The 17,847-nt window shown below is 39.6% G+C and overlaps 2 protein-coding genes across 2 annotated transcripts; one reads left to right on the top strand and one right to left on the bottom strand.

The window, feature by feature from the left end:
• Positions 1-679: 679 nt before the first annotated feature.
• Positions 680-7,607, bottom strand: qrsl1 (glutaminyl-tRNA amidotransferase subunit QRSL1). The gene is made up of 11 exons (XM_029460255.1): positions 7,468-7,607; positions 6,687-6,846; positions 6,513-6,611; positions 5,685-5,781; positions 5,354-5,515; positions 5,049-5,224; positions 4,413-4,525; positions 2,890-3,082; positions 2,147-2,264; positions 1,725-1,930; positions 680-1,269 (listed from the first exon to the last, which is right to left on the bottom strand). Exons 1-11 carry the CDS (start codon positions 7,489-7,491, stop codon positions 1,052-1,054), a joined length of 1,566 nt encoding a protein of 521 aa, XP_029316115.1. The 5' UTR covers positions 7,492-7,607; the 3' UTR covers positions 680-1,051.
• Positions 7,608-7,618: 11 nt separating this feature from the next.
• rtn4ip1 (reticulon 4 interacting protein 1) lies at positions 7,619-17,724 on the top strand. The gene is made up of 9 exons (XM_029460256.1): positions 7,619-8,217; positions 9,373-9,524; positions 10,370-10,438; positions 10,970-11,094; positions 11,457-11,505; positions 12,096-12,232; positions 12,525-12,708; positions 16,011-16,103; positions 17,221-17,724. Exons 1-9 carry the CDS (start codon positions 7,947-7,949, stop codon positions 17,344-17,346), a joined length of 1,206 nt encoding a protein of 401 aa, XP_029316116.1. The 5' UTR covers positions 7,619-7,946; the 3' UTR covers positions 17,347-17,724.
• Positions 17,725-17,847: the final 123 nt, after the last annotated feature.

Genomic DNA, 17,847 nt, shown 5'->3' with positions numbered 1-17,847 from the left:
GCTCCGAGTTCTTCAGCTTTTTCCTACCCTTTATTATCTAGGTGTGTGCTTCATTGTAGAGATGCCTGTTGAAAAGGTTCATATCATTTTATTTTGAGATTTCCCTCTAATGTATATTTTCTCTAATTTAATTTTCGACAATTAAGTAACAAATATTGAGAGTAAAAACGAAATGTTGAGACTAAAGTTGAAATAGATTTCCAGTCCGCCTGACTCCCCGTAAGATCGACCAAGTTTCTGTTGCTGTCGTTACACAGGTTAGACCTCCACCAGCCCGCTGTGACTCCATCACTGGAGTTTGCACTGGCTGAATTTGAGTTGCTACAGTCACTAACTGTAGGTCCGTCTCTGAAGCTGCTACTTGCTCTCGGTGAAGGTATTTGGTGCACAACATTTTTATTTAACTAAAAATCCAAACTTTGAACCCCATGGTGGTGAGGGAGGAAATTCATGGGATCACTCTAAGCTTCATCCTCTGACGACCATAAATACACAAGATGTTATGGCAATCGATCCTATAGTTGTGGAGATATTTCAGTGTTGACCGTGGCGGACAGACTGAACATCCAAGAGACCGACATTGCCATCCCTAAAGCCACACCGCTAGCAAAAATCTCAATCAACAAGTTAACAGATGCAGGTAAATGCATCTACTTGGTTTGACAACAGTGCTCGAAAACAATTTCAGTGTCTTTAATAATACACAATGATAAGACAAATGTGTATGCATGGACACTTCCTTAAAAACAACATATAATAAATATCACTATCAATAAATCACCCATCTCGCATGTCTTTAATAGCACCATCTTTAGACAAACATCTACAGCAGCAGGTCACAGATTGAACACAATGTCCCTGCACTTAAAATATGTTGCATGTTGTAAAACAGTGAGTCTATGCCTTGTTGTAATTATGTTTCATTCCATCAAGGAAAACTTGGACTGATGGCTGAAACTCCAACAAAACTGTCCTGAAAAGGCATCTTACAAGGCGAGAATGTCCATCATAGTTACTCTTCAGGTCCATTGTGTACAGTCTACAGGCCTCTTCATACAGCTGAAGTCTGCTCTCTTTTGGTCATCCCTGTGTCATTCCTGCTCTCGCTGGAGTCTCCATAGTCACTGATGGAGGGAAACCCAACCCTCTGCTCCATCCATTTGGCAACACTGAGCAGCTTCTGGTCTTGGAGGGTGGGGCCTATGAGCTGTAAACCAATGGGAAGACCCCGTCTTGATAAAGCAGTTGGCACAGAAACAGCAGGGAGACCTGAGGTGAAGAAAAATAGAGTTAAAGGAAAGTTAAGGGAAAAGCAATGATTAGGATCTGAAGGTTAGTTACAGGTTAGTTTGCAGAGTGATACAAAGTGGAACAAGTAAATGTAAACACACTCCTTTAAGGCTCTGGGGTACACTTGAGTCTGAGCTGTAAAAACATTTATGTGTTGAACAGGTTGTGTTTATCTTTGCCATCAGAGATTAGGTGCGATTAAGAGAGAAGTGAAAATGTAATTTCCTATTTTAACTTCACTATTACATCAATAACCCAATGTGCTTTTGTTATACAATGGAAAATAGGAAGCACTAAGTAAACTGAAGTAGGTTTGGGGAAAAAAAGGTTTTTGGGTGTGTGGGTGTATCCGTGCGAGCGTGTATAAGTTCCTGAATCCTCTCACGCTTCCTGTACATGCATGAACAGTTCTGCCTGAAGGCCTCGCTCTGTACCTGCCATGTTGACAGGCTGGGTGAAGACGTCTTCCTGGGTACTGCGTGTGCGGTTGTCTTCCTGTGTGAAGTCGGAGTAACAGGCTGCATCAGTCAGAGTGGTGGGCGTCAGCAGCACGTCGACACCTGAGCTGAACACACGCTTGAAATCGTCGGCGATCAGCCGGCGGACTTTCTGAGCCTTTACGAAGTAGTGTTCATAGTTCCTGGCAAAATGAGGGTGAGGATGCAGACAGTTCATTCTTGCTGTTTTGAAAACATTACAGCTCCACCAGATAATTTCATGCTATCATATATTTCATGGAAGACAACTATGCAAATAAGCAAACAGACTCATAAAAAGTTCAAAGTGATAAAGAGGCACACTGTCAGCTGGTGAATTGAATCAGAAGAGTGCAAGCAGGTTCAGTGTGCTGTCTTACTGTTTGAGCAGGAAGTAGTTCCCAGACAGTATCCTCCCTCTCACTACGTCGTTGAAGCCCTCATGTCGGCTTGAGGCATACATGGCCTCCGTCGAGATGTCCACCTCGCTACGATGTCCTGACGGAAGAGGGATTTTGTAATCAAATAATCCAAGTGATTCCCTGTGTCTGTGTAATCTAATGTTTGATGTGGCAATAATGTGGGGGGCGATATATCGATTATAGTCGATGTATTGCGGCTTGTTCTACGTGGAATGTAGTAAATTACTATAACAAATATTAATTGTCACTGCTTTGGCGTTCTAACAGCAAAATACGTGATGATAGAAAATGTTACATTCATTTAACAAGTCAGTCAGTCTGTCGATGATTAATAAAACTAAATAAATTTATATATATATATATATATATATATATATATATATATATATATTAAATGAATTGTATGATAATAAAATATTTAAAAAACCTACTGCCTGCAAACTATATTTCAGAGAAAATTTTAATTTCAAGTGTATAATAATTAGTCTAACTTAATAATAAACAGAGTGTTCAAATTAGTTTACGAGAATGATGCAGCTAATGAGGGTTAAATCAAACGGCAATTTTATTTTAGAGAACATATCGAGGTATATATCGTGTCATTGCAACATTGCCTAAACATATTGAGATATTATTTATAATCCATATTGCTCAGCCCGAGTCCACACTGCAGCCTTAACATATTGTGTAGTGGCTCATACCGTATTCTAGGCCGTCAAAACGAGCCATGTTAGACGCCACCTCAGCGTGGCAAAGGACGTGGTAGCACACAATGGAGTACTGGGTGTGAGGGAGAGATACTTGCTTCACCTGCGCCCCCGCCCTCTCAAACATGTCAGCAACACGACTCCATTGCGCTAGATTCTCCTCAGACAGTCCTGGGGCGTGGTACTCCTGACGTACATTAAGAGACAGGAAAAACAAGCAGCTTTAGGAAATCGAAGCGTTTGTGTTATATTGTGATATATTTAAAACATTTGTTTTTAAATCAGAATTTCTATCTACATAAAATGTACTCGGCACAGAATTTGTCTTGATGATATTAATAATAATACATTTTATTTATAAGCACACTTTTCATTTGCGTAAACCAAACTCAAAGTAAAAACGATGAGCAAGATATACATTTAAAAAAACAAAATAAAAACATTTGATCGACAGCACTTTAAAATGGTTAAAGTCTAGCAAAGCGCTGTGTTAAAAAGATGCGTTTTTAGGCCTGATTTAAAAGCATCCACAGTCTGTGGCGTCCTCAGATGTTCATATTGCTGCTAAGACACACACACTGTAAGTTCACGACATGTACCCATGATGGGCTTTATCTAAAAATCAGAAGATAGATCACAAAAAGATATTTGTCAGGATTGAAAATAGACAACATGTAATAAAGATATGATAATATCAACAGTTTCTTCTCCAGTCAGATTGATTACTATCAATACGTTTCTATGGTAATAATAGTTTGTTTCTCTGTTTTTCACATTGTTGTTGAATGTGGGGTCAGATCAGTATCATAATGAATGAATGCACACAGAAGGATTCACAAATGTATTTCAGGATTTATATCTAAATCCATCCATCGTCTACCGCTTATCCGGGGTCGGGTCGCGGGGGCAGCAGCTCCAGTAAGGAACCCCAAACTTCCCTTCTCCGGGCCACATATCTAAATTATATATTTATATCTTAATGACTCTCGTAACACAAAACATTGGTGTCATTGTTGTATATAAAAAAGGTTAACAAAATCCACATATAACAAAATGTATGTGTTTAAAGTATTTAGTTCAGACAAGCAGTTTGTAAATGCAGCTTCAACAGTTTGTATAAATGTAACAACATCCAAATATGTTTATGGTAAAAATCACAAACACTTTAAATACATATATTTGAGCATTTCTATTACACGTCCCGGTATTTAAAGCAAAAAATATTTGTGTGCATAAAAAATGTATTTGTATATTTATATACACAACGATAGCTATTTTTGTATGTATTGAAAAATATTGTTGTGGAGAGAATCATTTCAAGGGTGTCAAATGTTTCATATTTACAATTAAACTTAATTTACAAACATCTTACATTAAAATTGAGATTTGAAAGAGTCAACTACCATTGACCTGCTGAGTTCTTTGACTATTCCAGTTCATTTGGAAGGAAAAAGTGTTGTCAGTGACGCTGAGATAAGACAGAGCAGAAGATGCTTTTAATACAGAGCTCAACTCACCTTAGGGATGCCGACACAGATGTTCTTGACATCAAAGTATTCAGGTAGCTCTGTCAGTGATGAGGGAGCAGGGATTGTTGTTGAGTCTCTAATATCAAGGCCTTGGAGGATGCCTGTGTGACATAGTAAAACCCAGGTTAGGTCGATCATTTGATCGCAGTATAACAACGACAGAACAATTGTGGAGCTGCTATACTGCTTCATTTACAATATATTATTTACATTACATGGATAGATACAAACAGTTAAGTTTACTCTCCAAAACGCATTGTCTAACAAATAACTATTTATTTTTAAAGTTGTGCTTTGTTTACATTGCAGGATGAGAATCGTGCCGCTTGTTGCTCCATAGCAATACTAGCGGTCAGTGGTACTTTTCTTATTCCTTGTGGTATTTGGGTTTATACATGTATAACCTTGAACTGCATTTTAAAGGAAAAATGCTCCAGTTGACGATAAGTGATCTAAGATGATAAGATTGTTTACATTTTCTTTATAAATTAGTTAATTGGCTTTAGGAAGAAACAAAAAGAGGGAACTGCAGAATAACCATATTAGAGAGCACGAAAAAAAAATATAATCGGCCCTGATGACCTTCAACATTAATCTAATAACAAGTCATCAAAAGATTCCTACCTAAGACGATGGCTGCATCACTGACACTGCGCGTCATAATACCAGGGACGTCCATGGAGTTGACCAGGGGGATGAGACCATGTCGGGACAGCAGACCATAGGTGGGCTTCAAGGCCACAACGCCACACAGTGCTCCAGGGTTACGAGAAGAACCACCTGTGTCCGAACCCAAGGCCCTGCCAAGTAATTACCAAAACAGTCATTTTTGATTTGTAGACACTATTATGAATCAAATCTTTCCTTTTGTATTCCTTTGTAACATTGTTTTCTTCACTGTAACTAATGAATGTGATGCGTTCCCTCACAGGTAGCTGGTGAGTGAGGCCACAGCTGCAGCACTTCCTCCTGAACTTCCTCCAGTGATGACCCAGTCAGAGTCTGGCGCTGCCCCCGTCTGCTCTCTGTAGGGAGCAGCATAGCTCCAGGGGTTTCTCACCGGACCGAAAGCCCCGTCAGTACTGCCCGAACTGCGAGACAAATAAACAAATAAGACAAATGACAACAAGTAAGCTAAAAAATGTGTCTTCCTGTAAGTGTACACAGCTGTAAAACAGCGTCATCAAGCAATTTATTAAATAAACTGGGATTTGTAACTAGCTGTGACTGAAAGTGAGTACAGAGCTATTGTGACATTACCCCATAGCAAACTCATCCATGTTGACCTTCCCCATGAGAACAGCCCCTTGGTCAAAAAGCTTCTGGACCACTGTAGCATTGTAGGGTGGAGTGTAGTCTGTAGCACAAGTAACAGTAGGTTATCATTGGAAAATATATGACATAAGCTTTGATTGAAAGTGCATACTAATCATGCATACTATATCTATACTAAGTATGAAGTCAAATTGAGTATGTATTGTGCTCTCACTGCATAGTACTTGGATTTTGTGTACTCGACAAATGCCCAATGTATACTACATGAGCACGAATTTTGGAGTATGAGTCGTGAGCTTACTGCACATAATCAACCGCTCCACAATGGCACAAAAAAAAATCACTCCAATAACTGTCAAAATCAATTAAAAAAAAGATTTAAAAAAAAAAGACCCACCTGAAAGGTTTTACATGAGTAATTATAATCAATTTGATATTTTTAATCATGTTAACTGCAAATTATATTACATTTTGGCACAACACAGGATCACTGAACTGAGAGCGTGTGGGTGCATGGGGCTGGCCGTCAGTCATGTGAGATTTTTAGCCAGGCTAAAAGGTGTTAATATGTCACTTTATTAAGTTTGAATATGTTTTCAGGTGAGAAAGTAACCATTTAGATTCACATTATGTGGTCAGTTTATCTAAATAACACCTGTTTGGAAATTTGCTGCAATGTTTTCGGAGATGTGACGGAGCCACTGGCGGTAATATTTTCTGCTGGTAAATAAAATATACTAATGTATACGTTCATGTAGTAGGCAGTATGCAGTACGTTAGTATGAGATTTCTTTCACTGAGGTACACACAGACCTTTAAGCATCCTGGAAGCACATGTAGTCTTGATATTTTCTGTGCAGAAGTTGTCCTTGACTGCAATGGGGATTCCATCCAGAGGACCTTTGGGGGCACCTGAAGGAAAACAAGATCAGTAACACCAATGACTCTACACAGAATGTATAGAAACACACGTTCACGTATCCACACCTTGCAGCAGTCTGGTTTCTGCTTCTTGAGCCTGCTTCAGTGCCAACTCCTCTGTCACAGTGATGTAAGCATTAAGATGTTGTGTTTTCTTAATGCGGTTCAGACACTTCCTACAAAGCTCTGTTGGGGATATTTTTCCCTCCCTGAGCGCCAAAGACATCTGGAGAACAAAGATGAAATACCAGTGGTGGAATGTCACTTTGTTTTTACTCAATAGACCATTAGACCAGAACAGCTTGTCATTGAAAAAGTAAAGGCGTTATTAATAACATTAATGTTGGCTACGTTCTATTGAAGTGTCCCAACATGCACAACACCAGGACTCTGAATGCAGCACACATGTACTTTTCTCACATTTCATCTTAAATTGCCATCCATGAAAAAGGCCTATTATTGCAGTTAGGTACAATTTTGAGGTACTTTCAGTTATTACATGCTACTTTATACTTCTATTACATTTCAGAAGTCAATGTTGTCATTTTTACTGCAGGACATTTATTTGACAGTTTGTAACAAATCACTTTCTGGTAAGTTAGGCTATATCTTCTACAACATACAACTACGTAATATAATTTATCCGACTATACCAGAACAACCAGATAGATCGTTTTTAAAGTGTTGTCTGACAGTATGTTTTAGCTATTGCCAAAAGCAAAAGCATCAGAAATTCTATACTATTTCACTTAAGCTAGTTTTAACTTGACAGCACGAAACGACCAAGATGTAGGTAACTGTTAAATGCACGAAACAAACACGGAGAACAGCAAATAGTCGTACTAACCTCCTTTATTGTCAGGCTGAGCATTTTTACAGTATCTTTATTGCAACCTTTCAAATTAAAAAACAACCTTCGTACAGTGTGCAGCACTAGCAGGCTGCCATGTTTGTTTGAACAAGCAACCTCTAACAACGCTATCTGTGATTGGACAGCCGTTGAAGAAACCGCGCTCTGATTGGTGGAGAGGCTGAGCTGTGTCAAAGAAGTGGCACGTTAAGGAAGGAAGAGGACGTTGACTAGAAATGATGAACTTTGGAAATATTACAATATCGAAATGGCTAGCTAGACATGTGCATGTAAGAAGAACATGTTAACTGTCAGAATGTTGTCGTGGCTTATAAATAACTTAAATAACAATAGCCTACGTGGTTTACTTTAATTTAGCATAGTGGCTGTTGCGTTACACTGTCTGTAACAGGGATTTGAAGCACTGCTAATTTACAGCTGCACTATAATTTTTGAGAATATTTAAGAGTTGAAAGATGATTAGACACTTAGTGTACAGTAGGTGGTTGTTTCACCACAGTAAATCCGTGAACACATTAGTTTGCTTGCATGGCAGGCAGACAAGACTGCTCAGTACTTCTAAAAGCAGCAGGAATATTATGCCTGCCTGGGTTATTGATAAATATGGAGGCGATGATGTGTTGCGGTTTACTAAAAATGCCAGTTTCCCCATCATCACCTACCCCAATGAGGTTATTGTCCAAGTGCATGCAGCAGCACTGAACCCAATTGATGTCAGCATGAGAGGTGAGTGACAAGCCTGTGTGCATCTTTACAGTGGTAACAGAGTTGAATCTGCAGACAAGTGTTAGAGAATATAATGGCAATGAATTCAACATACAGATCCACATCTGACATGATGCAAGCTTTAACATAAAGTATAGTTTGGAAATGTACATTTCACTAGCTGGATTGCACTTTCATTATTGCATATTGGAATGTATTATTTTGTGCCTGTCTAATATGCATGTTTGTTGTCATATAGGGATGTTTACATGAACACAACTCAACACGAAGCTTGTCTTATCTGACCTCTCGTTTATCTGCCAAAGCAACATTTTTCTTTTGCATAATCAGTATTCTCGCCAAATTTACTTGCTTACTCTCCACTAACTACCCGCCTTATGGCCAATGATTTGAGTGTTTTTGCAGAAGAATAGATGATGTTAGATTCAAAATAAGTTATTGCTCCTCAAGTTACTCTACACACCCTGTTTTGTTAAATTCATCAAATGACTGACTGATTCTGGGACCCACAATGCTGGGTATGTTTACTATATGGGTTAGGGCCAGATTTTAAGACTGCCATTGAGCCTAACTCAGATTTTACAGTATAAAACAGTCTCTACCTACCATTCTTCTCAAAGTGCTAGATAGAGTGGCCTACCAACACAACAGCAATATTAAATATATTATATTATAATTAATTGTTAAAGTCATTTTTGATTAAAAAATGTCAGAAAAGCTGTTTGCAGTCTTTCAGATATGAAGATTTCCTGCTTTTCTCTGTTTTTCATATCCTATTGAAGCGAGTATCTTTGTGTTTTGGACTAACAATGACATGTAAAGACATCACCTTGGACTTTGAGAAACTGGGATGGACATTTTTCACTATTTTCTAACATTTTGTTGACCTAGAAAATAATCGACATATTAATGTTTAATGAAAACATTCGTTAGTTGCAGCTGCTGTCACTTGATCTTAATGTAGATTTTGACAACATTGACTGTATACTCTTAAACATACTGGAGAATACTTTGGTGTCTGATATTGTTCTTTCTTTCTTTTTGTTCTTGGCTAGTCTATCTAGCATACCCACAAAGTACAACCTTTTTATCTTGTGCTGTTGTTACAGCAAATAATCTCAAATGATCCGTAATCAGAAACTCTCTTCCTGTCAGGTGGTTATGGCGCTTCAACGCTGTCCATGAAGAGAGACCCTCTGAATATCAAGCAGTCAGGGACCGAGTTCCCTCTCATCCTGGGAAGGGATGTGTCTGGGGTCATCATGGAATGTGGCCTGGATGTGAAGTACTTCAGAGAAAGGGATGAGGTAAACAAAGCAAATGGAAGACGAGAGAGAAGAGCTGTGTGCATGTACACTCAGTAACCACTTCATTAAACATACAGCTAGCCCCCTGCGTACGGAAACAACTTGTTCAACCTGCACACAGTGAGTCATGTATGAATAAAGGATGAGTGTAAAGTATGTAGTCATGGTGCTGTAAACAAAAACATCTAGCTGCAGTGAATCCTGAGATCTGAGTCAGTCAGCTTCAGCAAGAAAATGGTGCAATCAGCTGGTGGTGTAACAGTGTGGGTGCATCCTGGCTCTAATGCTAACTGGCATCATCATCACCACAGTGGATGACCTGGTTCAGCCTGCCCTGGCCGCAGTGTACGCTGTCACAACCATCCCTTCACCAGGATTATGCACCGTCATCCCCACCTGTTTTACAAACATGACATGACTCAAGTCTTTTCAGCTGTAAGAAGCTGTCGAGTCTTGTTAAATCAGAGAGGCAAACTGATAGATTCAACTTTTCTTATTAGCTGTTGCCTAACTTGAAGTTTTCTTAACTGATGATATATTTAAGAAACAGAACTCATTGAAGGGCTGCAACTCGTCAATTGAAGTCAAAGTTAAATGATTAATAAAAAGTCAATTGGAATTAAACAAAAATGTATTTATACATTTTTCAGCAAAAATTTCATTATCTAAAGGAAAACATTACATACAAAATGACCATTTGTATATAAAATACTCATCCTGCGTTACCTTTTAATTCTTGAAGACACTCATCATAATAAACAGATGTGAACTACCTGTATGATACATAGACACACAGATGTTTATGTCTTTGGTTAATAAGTGTCGTGTTGCTGTGTCTCCATCAGGTGTGGGCAGCGATCCCCCCATGGAAGCAGGGCAGCTTCGCTGAGTTTGTGGTGCTGAGTGCCAATGAGGTATTGTTCATCGGATGGACTACATTGTTGATTTTGCGCTGATGTTGTTTGTGCTACGGCAAATCTCTCAATTTAACATCGAGCTTTGCTTCTATCTCTGTGGAAGTTTATATTCTCACCAGTATCAGTTCTGTGTAATGAGTTTCCGTTTTGTGGATTGTAGTTTGTTGTATGTGAAGTTCAGGTAAATATTGAACAGTTGTGCATTCAGATGCTTGTTCAGAATGACTCAGCAGTCGAGTGTTACTTTTATAACTGCTGTTTTATTGGGGATGCACGATATGGATTTTTTCTGCCGATTCCGTCGAACGATAAAAACCTGCTTTTCACGGCCGCTACCAATCATTTCACATTTTTGCATTTTAAAAATAAGTTAATAACCTGTAGTTTATGCACACCTGAGGGGAAGGCTAAGTATGTTGTGAGCAAAGATTTAATATTTCTTAGCTCTGAACAAATCAATACTACATATTCATATTATATCATATATATTGTGCATCCCCATTCATTCTAAATGTGTCTTGTGCTCAGATATCCCACAAACCAAAATCACTGAGCCACATAGAGGCAGCAGCCTTTCCCTATGTGGCAACAACTGCCTGGTCAGCACTGGTCAACACCGGTGGGCTCAGTAAAGACAACTGTGCCAAGAAGAGGTGAGGGAACGTGGATACACACACACACACACACACACACACACAACCACACACAACCACACACAACCACACAATTTCCACTTGTTGCTAATCCCTGTCCCCCCCAAAGAAGCTCCCTGTCTTTGATCTAACCAATTCTTCCACTCTGTGCTCCTTCTGAGCTTCGCCCCTGTTAGCCCGCTCTGTAATGAGCCTCTGGGTGATGTGCCGCGCTTTTCTGGCAGCGGCTCAGACGCTCCGCAGTGAACTTGACAAGCTAAAGCCCTGAAGTGCATTTGACATGAATCCTAATGAGAGACAGTCTGTTCAATGTAGAAAAGATTGTTGATACATTCATCGTACATGTGTGCTCTTCCCCGCAGGATTTTGATCCTCGGAGGATCCGGGGGAGTGGGAACATTCGCTATACAGGTATGGATGAAGAGGAGGAGCATGATAGCCAAGCTGCATATTACTCTCAATATCATACACAATATTGCTTTTCTATTTTAAGGTAGCTTATTGTACTTAGTTGATCTTACTTATGTTGTTATTGTATTATGCACTGGTGTTAGTATTACTTCTTATACACTTTATATGTATAACTCTATTGTTTTTTTTTGTTGCAATCTCTGTCACAAGAATTTCCTCCGGGATTAATAAAGTCCTTATTTTACACATTATGTAGCATTTTTACATGCATCAAGCTCTCAATACAAACATATTCCTACTCTGTGACAGCCGTGTAACAAATAAACACTGACCATGAAATACCCAGTGGTGTTTTAAATAGTCTGCTTGGCCTGTCAGGTTTCAGACGGTGCCGCACACCTTGCTTGGTGACCTGAATACTGTAGCTCACATTACACAGACGTAACACTTGATCTCATTTATAATACATTGTGAGTGCTTCTCAAACATTGGGTAACATTCTGCTCCCTACAATAACCCAAACATGTATTTGTGTTAGTCGTTAGCTAAAATGGACACAAACAACATCTTATCCTATCGTTTGTGTCCAGATGCTGAAGGCTTGGGGGGCCCATGTTACTGTCACATGCTCCCAGAATGCAGAGCGGTTTGTGAGGGACCTGGGGGCAGACCATGTGGTGGACTACACTGCTGGGCCTGTTGAGGAGCCGCTCAGTGTACTGGAGAAGTGAGAGAATCCCACACACACATCTACATTTCATCATGTTGGTATTTAATTGGACTTAGTGTGTGTATATATAAAAAGGTACCCTTGTTACCAAGGCAACCCAGTCCCTCCATCTGCAGTCGGCTCATTAGTGTGGGAGCTCTTCATCTTTCGAACAAACTTAATTACACTCAGACTTAACCTCTCTCCATTTCTGTCACTTGCCCAATCATCCTTCTCTTTGCACACCTTCAAATTCTCCTTCTGTCTTTCATGCCCAACGACCCCACACGTCTCTTGTTTTCACCTGAAGATTTGACCTCATCCTGGATAATGTCGGGGGGGAAACGGAACGTTGGGCGCTGAATCTGCTCAAGCCTTGGAGTGGCGCCAAGTATGTCACCCTGGTAACACCGTTCCTCCAGAACACTGACAGCTTGGGCATTGCTGATGGGATGATGCAGAGTGCTTGCACAATGGCCACCAAAGCCCTCAAGGTAATCATGGTAGAATAACACAGGTGCAGTTTGATCCATTACATATGTATTGAATTTAAGAATGGACTGGTTGTGCCCCTTAATCGGAATTGATCCAATGCAAAAATGTTGATAATAATGTGTCAATGCTATATGTTGCTGCTAATAGGTGTTGTAGCAATAGGAGTATTATCAAATAATTCATAAGAGATGTATTGGTTTGTACTTTGTATAGAGAACCGAAAGTGACTAATTTCCGGGTTTCCGGCACTCTACTTCTTCTTATTCTAACATGCCATAGAAAAAATGTCTTGGACAAAATGTTAAAACTGTCATTTGGAAACTGAAAATGTTGCACAGTTTTGGTTTTGAAACCAAAACTAGGCTATGTTTACGTACACTATGTGCACAAACGTATGTGGACATCCAGCCAAGACGGCATTGACCTCATTAAACACTTTCTGTGACGATATCAACATGCAATAATCTTTGTTGACAAAAAAAGATGAGACAAAATACTATAGATGTTTTTCCATATCAGGACTACAGTGACAGCACACAACGAGTCAGGAGGTAGTAACTTACTTACTTAAGTTAAAGTTAACAGTGACAACGACAGGGTTTGGGAGAGAGAAACTAGAGGATATTTACATCTTTTTGTAGTAAAGAAATTCCCAAAGTGTTCCTTTTTAAAGGAAGCAGCCCAAAACCATTACATACGTCTTGAAGGTCCTGATTCAAAGAGCACTTCCACTATTTTAAATTGGCTTTAAAGCTGAAAATATAATGTGTTAATGAACAAGTAAGTAAATAAACATCAATGTGGAAATGAAACCTCAATCACATCCTCTGAGATAAGGAAGGAAACTGTGCATCACCAATACCACGGATATCTTTCCAGTTACTATGGCTACAGTGTTTCAGTGTAACTAATATTACAACATCTTTCCTGAACTACATATATGGTGTTATTGTCAGGACAACTTTAGAATATAACATCATTCAACACACACACACACACACACACACACACACACACACACACACACACACACACACACACACACACACACTGTGTGAGTGCCATCCTGTCAGCGGGCCTGCTGCGATGAACATGCAGGGTGCAGTGCATTTGTGGCTAGAGTGCATGTCACATCTGTGCTTTACCGTCGCCACCTCATTACACTTGAGTCCTAACCACGCAACCCACAGTACAAACTGACTCAAGCCGGTTTTGCTGTTGTTCAAAGTTAAAACACCTTCTTGGTTCAGTGATTGGTTACACTTAAAGTCAAATTTGTGTCATTTAATTTAGAATGATGTTTTACACGTTACATGATGTTATACTTCTGGAGAAGAAGTTTAGAAGGGTAGGAAGGAAGTTCTGTGCACTGAATTTACTGTTTTGGAGTTAAATCACTGACACAACAACCCGTTCACACTTTGTCCAAGTGATTCGAGCACCAAAGAAACTGTCTACCGTTTCTACCTGAAACAGGATGTGAGGTGGAGAACGTCAGTCGTTACAAAGTGCCAGAATGTTTCAAAGGGCTTTGCTCACAATACTCAGCTGGCCCATGTGCTGTGGTCTGGAAAATTAATAAATTGTGTGATGCAGGTATTGAACACAGGAAAAAGGGAAGCAGGATTAAAACGTTTTTGGTTTTTTTTCAAGAATCAAAATGAATTATTTTAAACTGCTCTCATCAATATTTTATATTAAAAATGGATCAAAGAACTTTGTGTAAGTACTCGAGACTAGGTTATTTCAGGTGTACATTAAAAGTGACATCATGAAAAACTCACTTTTTCAGTGCTTTCATACATTTGTGTATCTAAAGTGCCTACCAACCCAGAAACTGTGAAACGACCCAGTCAGTGTTCTGGGGGCTACTTTAGTCGGAAAACATTCAACAAGCCTTTCAGATTTGAGTTGAGAGAAGACATCTGCGTCCGGATTGTTTCACAAGGTTTTCTAGCTAATTTTAAGCTAAATCGTGATCAGACAAAAGCTTGCTTATGTATTTTGTCCAGTGTGTTCTGGTGGTGTTTGTTGCTTTCCACACAATACCATCTAAATGCAGGATTAAAACTTTAGTAGCAGCTGCGTAATCGTGTACTACTATACTCCTCCATTATTCACTAAATGTTATTCTCTTCCTTTCCAGCATATAAAGAAAGTGTCCAGTTTCTTCTTCCTCTTCTACCGATCCTGAACCCTTTGCCCGTCTTCTTCTTGCTGCGTGTGTAACGGGGTGCCTTGGAAATGCCACGTGGCTGTTCATTCCATTTCTGCGGAAGTAAAAACTGAATGAACAGCCACGGCCCACATATCCCCTTGTGCTTCAGACAATGTAATATAAGTAAGACTGAGAGAGGCACACTCCCACAGGGAGGGTCTAATTACAACAGCATTATCTTTCATCAGCACTCAGACTTACAATCTGAGACCTATTGTTCAGATTGACACAGCAGAGGTGTCTTTTTCCAGTTGCTGATGCATTGTTTCACTGTGGTTTTAGTCAATTGACATGCTGTTGGTGGGAGAGTCTCTCGCATAGAGTTGATTAGAAAGACACACAGCAGAATGATGACATTTAAAAACAAGTTAAAAAGATTTGGAGATGGGTGTACCTTGTGGTTTTATAGACAGGAAGCACACACACACACACACACATACACACAAACAAACACACACTTTGTCACAGTGTTCTCGTTTCCAAATAATCCTGAAGGAAACGCGTTAATTACTCCTTTTTTATTGTAAATCCCGCAAAACACACACGCACACACACACGCACACGCACGCACACACACACACACACACATATTTCTTATTAATTCAACTTTGTAATTTGCAAAAGGAACAGTGTGTCCTTGCTTCTAAAGAGTGACATAGTCTTGTTTTAAAGCAAGACTAACTATTATTTATGAAGACAAACTATTGTAACCTGTTAATCAGAACTCTCCGACCCACATGAGGTAGTACGGTAGTGATGGCTACAGGTTACAGTAGTTCTCACCACTACTACTGTGCCCTTCATGACAGGAACAAACAGCACTGAGGTCATGACGTCAGGTTGAATGCTGGGAATTAGAAAGCTAGTACACCAAGTAGTGACAAGAGGAAGTGTTTTTATGAGCTTACTTTATGTATGTTCCGTATAAATGCGATGAGTTCAGCATGATTTGTTTACCTAAAGCTTCAGACTTTATTATCGTGCAATATAAAGTTAACATCATCAGCAGTAAAGTTTCTGCTATGTACACAATTACAGTTGAATGATTCTTCGTGCCTTTTCTCTCATTCTGTTTTCTTGTAGCACCTAATCAAAGGAGTTCACTACCGCTGGGGATTCTTTGCACCTAGTGGTCCTGCATTGGATGATGTAAGGGACATTGTGGATGCAGGACAGGTACGGTGCCACATTTACTCTCTAAACTGTTCAGGGACTGACAACAAACTGAATCGTTTCCTCCAGTTTCTCTACTATTGTGTGCACAACAGGGGTTAAATTGGGCCCAACTCTCACACATTTGGCCTTCACACATCTCACGCTTGAAGAATGTAGTCTCTTAGCTGTTGCCGTCACACAGCAGCAGGATTGACGCAAGCAGGGAACATATCTAATCACTTAAGTGAATAAACAAGTAATGCAACAGATAGTAGGCTTAATAATGAAAACACTGTTTATTGTACTAAGCCTATACGTTTATTAAGATGCTGTAGTTGCCTCAGTTCAAAGATATATCTGGTGTTATGCATGGACATGAATTTCAGTGTTTCATGAACCATACATTTAATGCAAATGTTCTTTTTTTAAAGTGTCTCTTCACCCTAAAAATGAAAGTGAGATTTCTCACTCTGAAATGTCACCGATTCCAACGAGGTGACATTCAGTTTGTGATGCAGCATAAAAAAACATCCCTTTCCAAAACCAGTGCCATTGTTAGCCTACAGCTTTCATTGGAACTACTTTCTACTGAAGGAATAACAAAAGTGTTGACAGCACAGTCTGTGGAAACCAACCCAGCTGGACTCAAACCCCTGTCCAACCTTGGACAGGGGCTTCCCCTCATCGTTAATCCCAATTTAACCCCAAGTGCACATTTACATTCTCATTAAAAAACTGCACGCTAAAACCTGTTCCACAATGGCATGCTGATTAGGCATTAATGATATTAATCATTAATCATAAATGCATGAGTCACAGAAGTACCAGGCCTAAGGGTAAATACAGTCCATTAGATTTCCGGAATGCATTTGTCATCTCAACGAATGATTGTTGATCCTGTAGTGTGATCGGTAACATTATGATATAATATGCAGCTCATCTGATCACTTTCTATGTACAGAACACCCCTCTATCTATCTTATTATGTTTCTCACTTGAGCATGCTCCTGCACAAACTTGCCTTAAGATCGCCGAAGGCATCATCGGACCACTGCTTTCCTCACTGACACTGTAATTCACTACAGCTGAGAAACGAAGCTCGTATGACTTCTGCCTTCCTCTTTCTGCTCTCTGTCAGATTCGGGCTGTGGTGGAGGAGACGTTCAGCTTCTCTCAGGTTCCTCAGGCCTTCGAGAAGTTGGAGAAAGGTCACGCTCGCGGGAAGACTGTGGTCCAGATCATTGAAGAGCGAGCTGACTTATAGCACTGACTCCTGGAGACTCTGTACATTTTTCTGCACAACTGTAAAAAACAACTGATTTGAACGCAACATCTTCGATCTGTCGAGTGCAAGTGACATCTACAGGACATATTTGAAATAAATCTTACCTTCATGAAGGTTTTTAAGTTTTATTGAAAGTGTTACTTATCATACAGTATGTTTGTATACAGCCAACGATGGACTTTATAACCTCCAGTGGGTGTGGCTTGCTGCTTCTGCATGGTATCATTTTAGCCAACATTTTAGAACAAGCCTGACTGGTTCCCGTTTGTCCTCCAGAGTAAATGTGTGTACATCGTCGTAATTTTACAAACATGTTATTTTGTTTACATTTGTATTTCTATGCACCAGTGGATAACACCGAATGCTTTGTGCCGCAGGTAGCTCGCTCTGGTGAAAACATTCCAGGCAAAATCCATTGAAGGTCGATGACAAACTGTCCACAGAGACGCTTTATTATTATCTAATGTTTTTATTTTCTAA

This window comes from Cottoperca gobio, chromosome 22 (assembly GCF_900634415.1).
Source record: "Cottoperca gobio chromosome 22, fCotGob3.1, whole genome shotgun sequence".
NCBI lineage: Eukaryota > Metazoa > Chordata > Actinopteri > Perciformes > Bovichtidae > Cottoperca > Cottoperca gobio.
Note: the sequence above shows the minus strand (reverse complement) of the source record. Positions and strands in the feature narration are given on the sequence as shown.

Coding starts and splice junctions, on each gene's coding strand:
- qrsl1 (XM_029460255.1), bottom strand. CDS start 7,491: ATGCTCAGCCTGACAATAAAGGAG. Junction 2,265..2,889: donor TTTTGACGGCCTAGAATACG/GTATGAGCCACT, acceptor CTCTTCCGTCAG/GACATCGTAGCGAGGTGGAC. Junction 1,931..2,146: donor AACTACTTCCTGCTCAAACA/GTAAGACAGCAC, acceptor TCATTTTGCCAG/GAACTATGAACACTACTTCG.
- rtn4ip1 (XM_029460256.1), top strand. CDS start 7,947: ATGATTAGACACTTAGTGTACAGTAGGTGGTTGTTTCACCACAGTAAA. Junction 8,218..9,372: donor AATTGATGTCAGCATGAGAG/GTGAGTGACAAG, acceptor TCTTCCTGTCAG/GTGGTTATGGCGCTTCAACG. Junction 11,095..11,456: donor GACAACTGTGCCAAGAAGAG/GTGAGGGAACGT, acceptor TCTTCCCCGCAG/GATTTTGATCCTCGGAGGAT.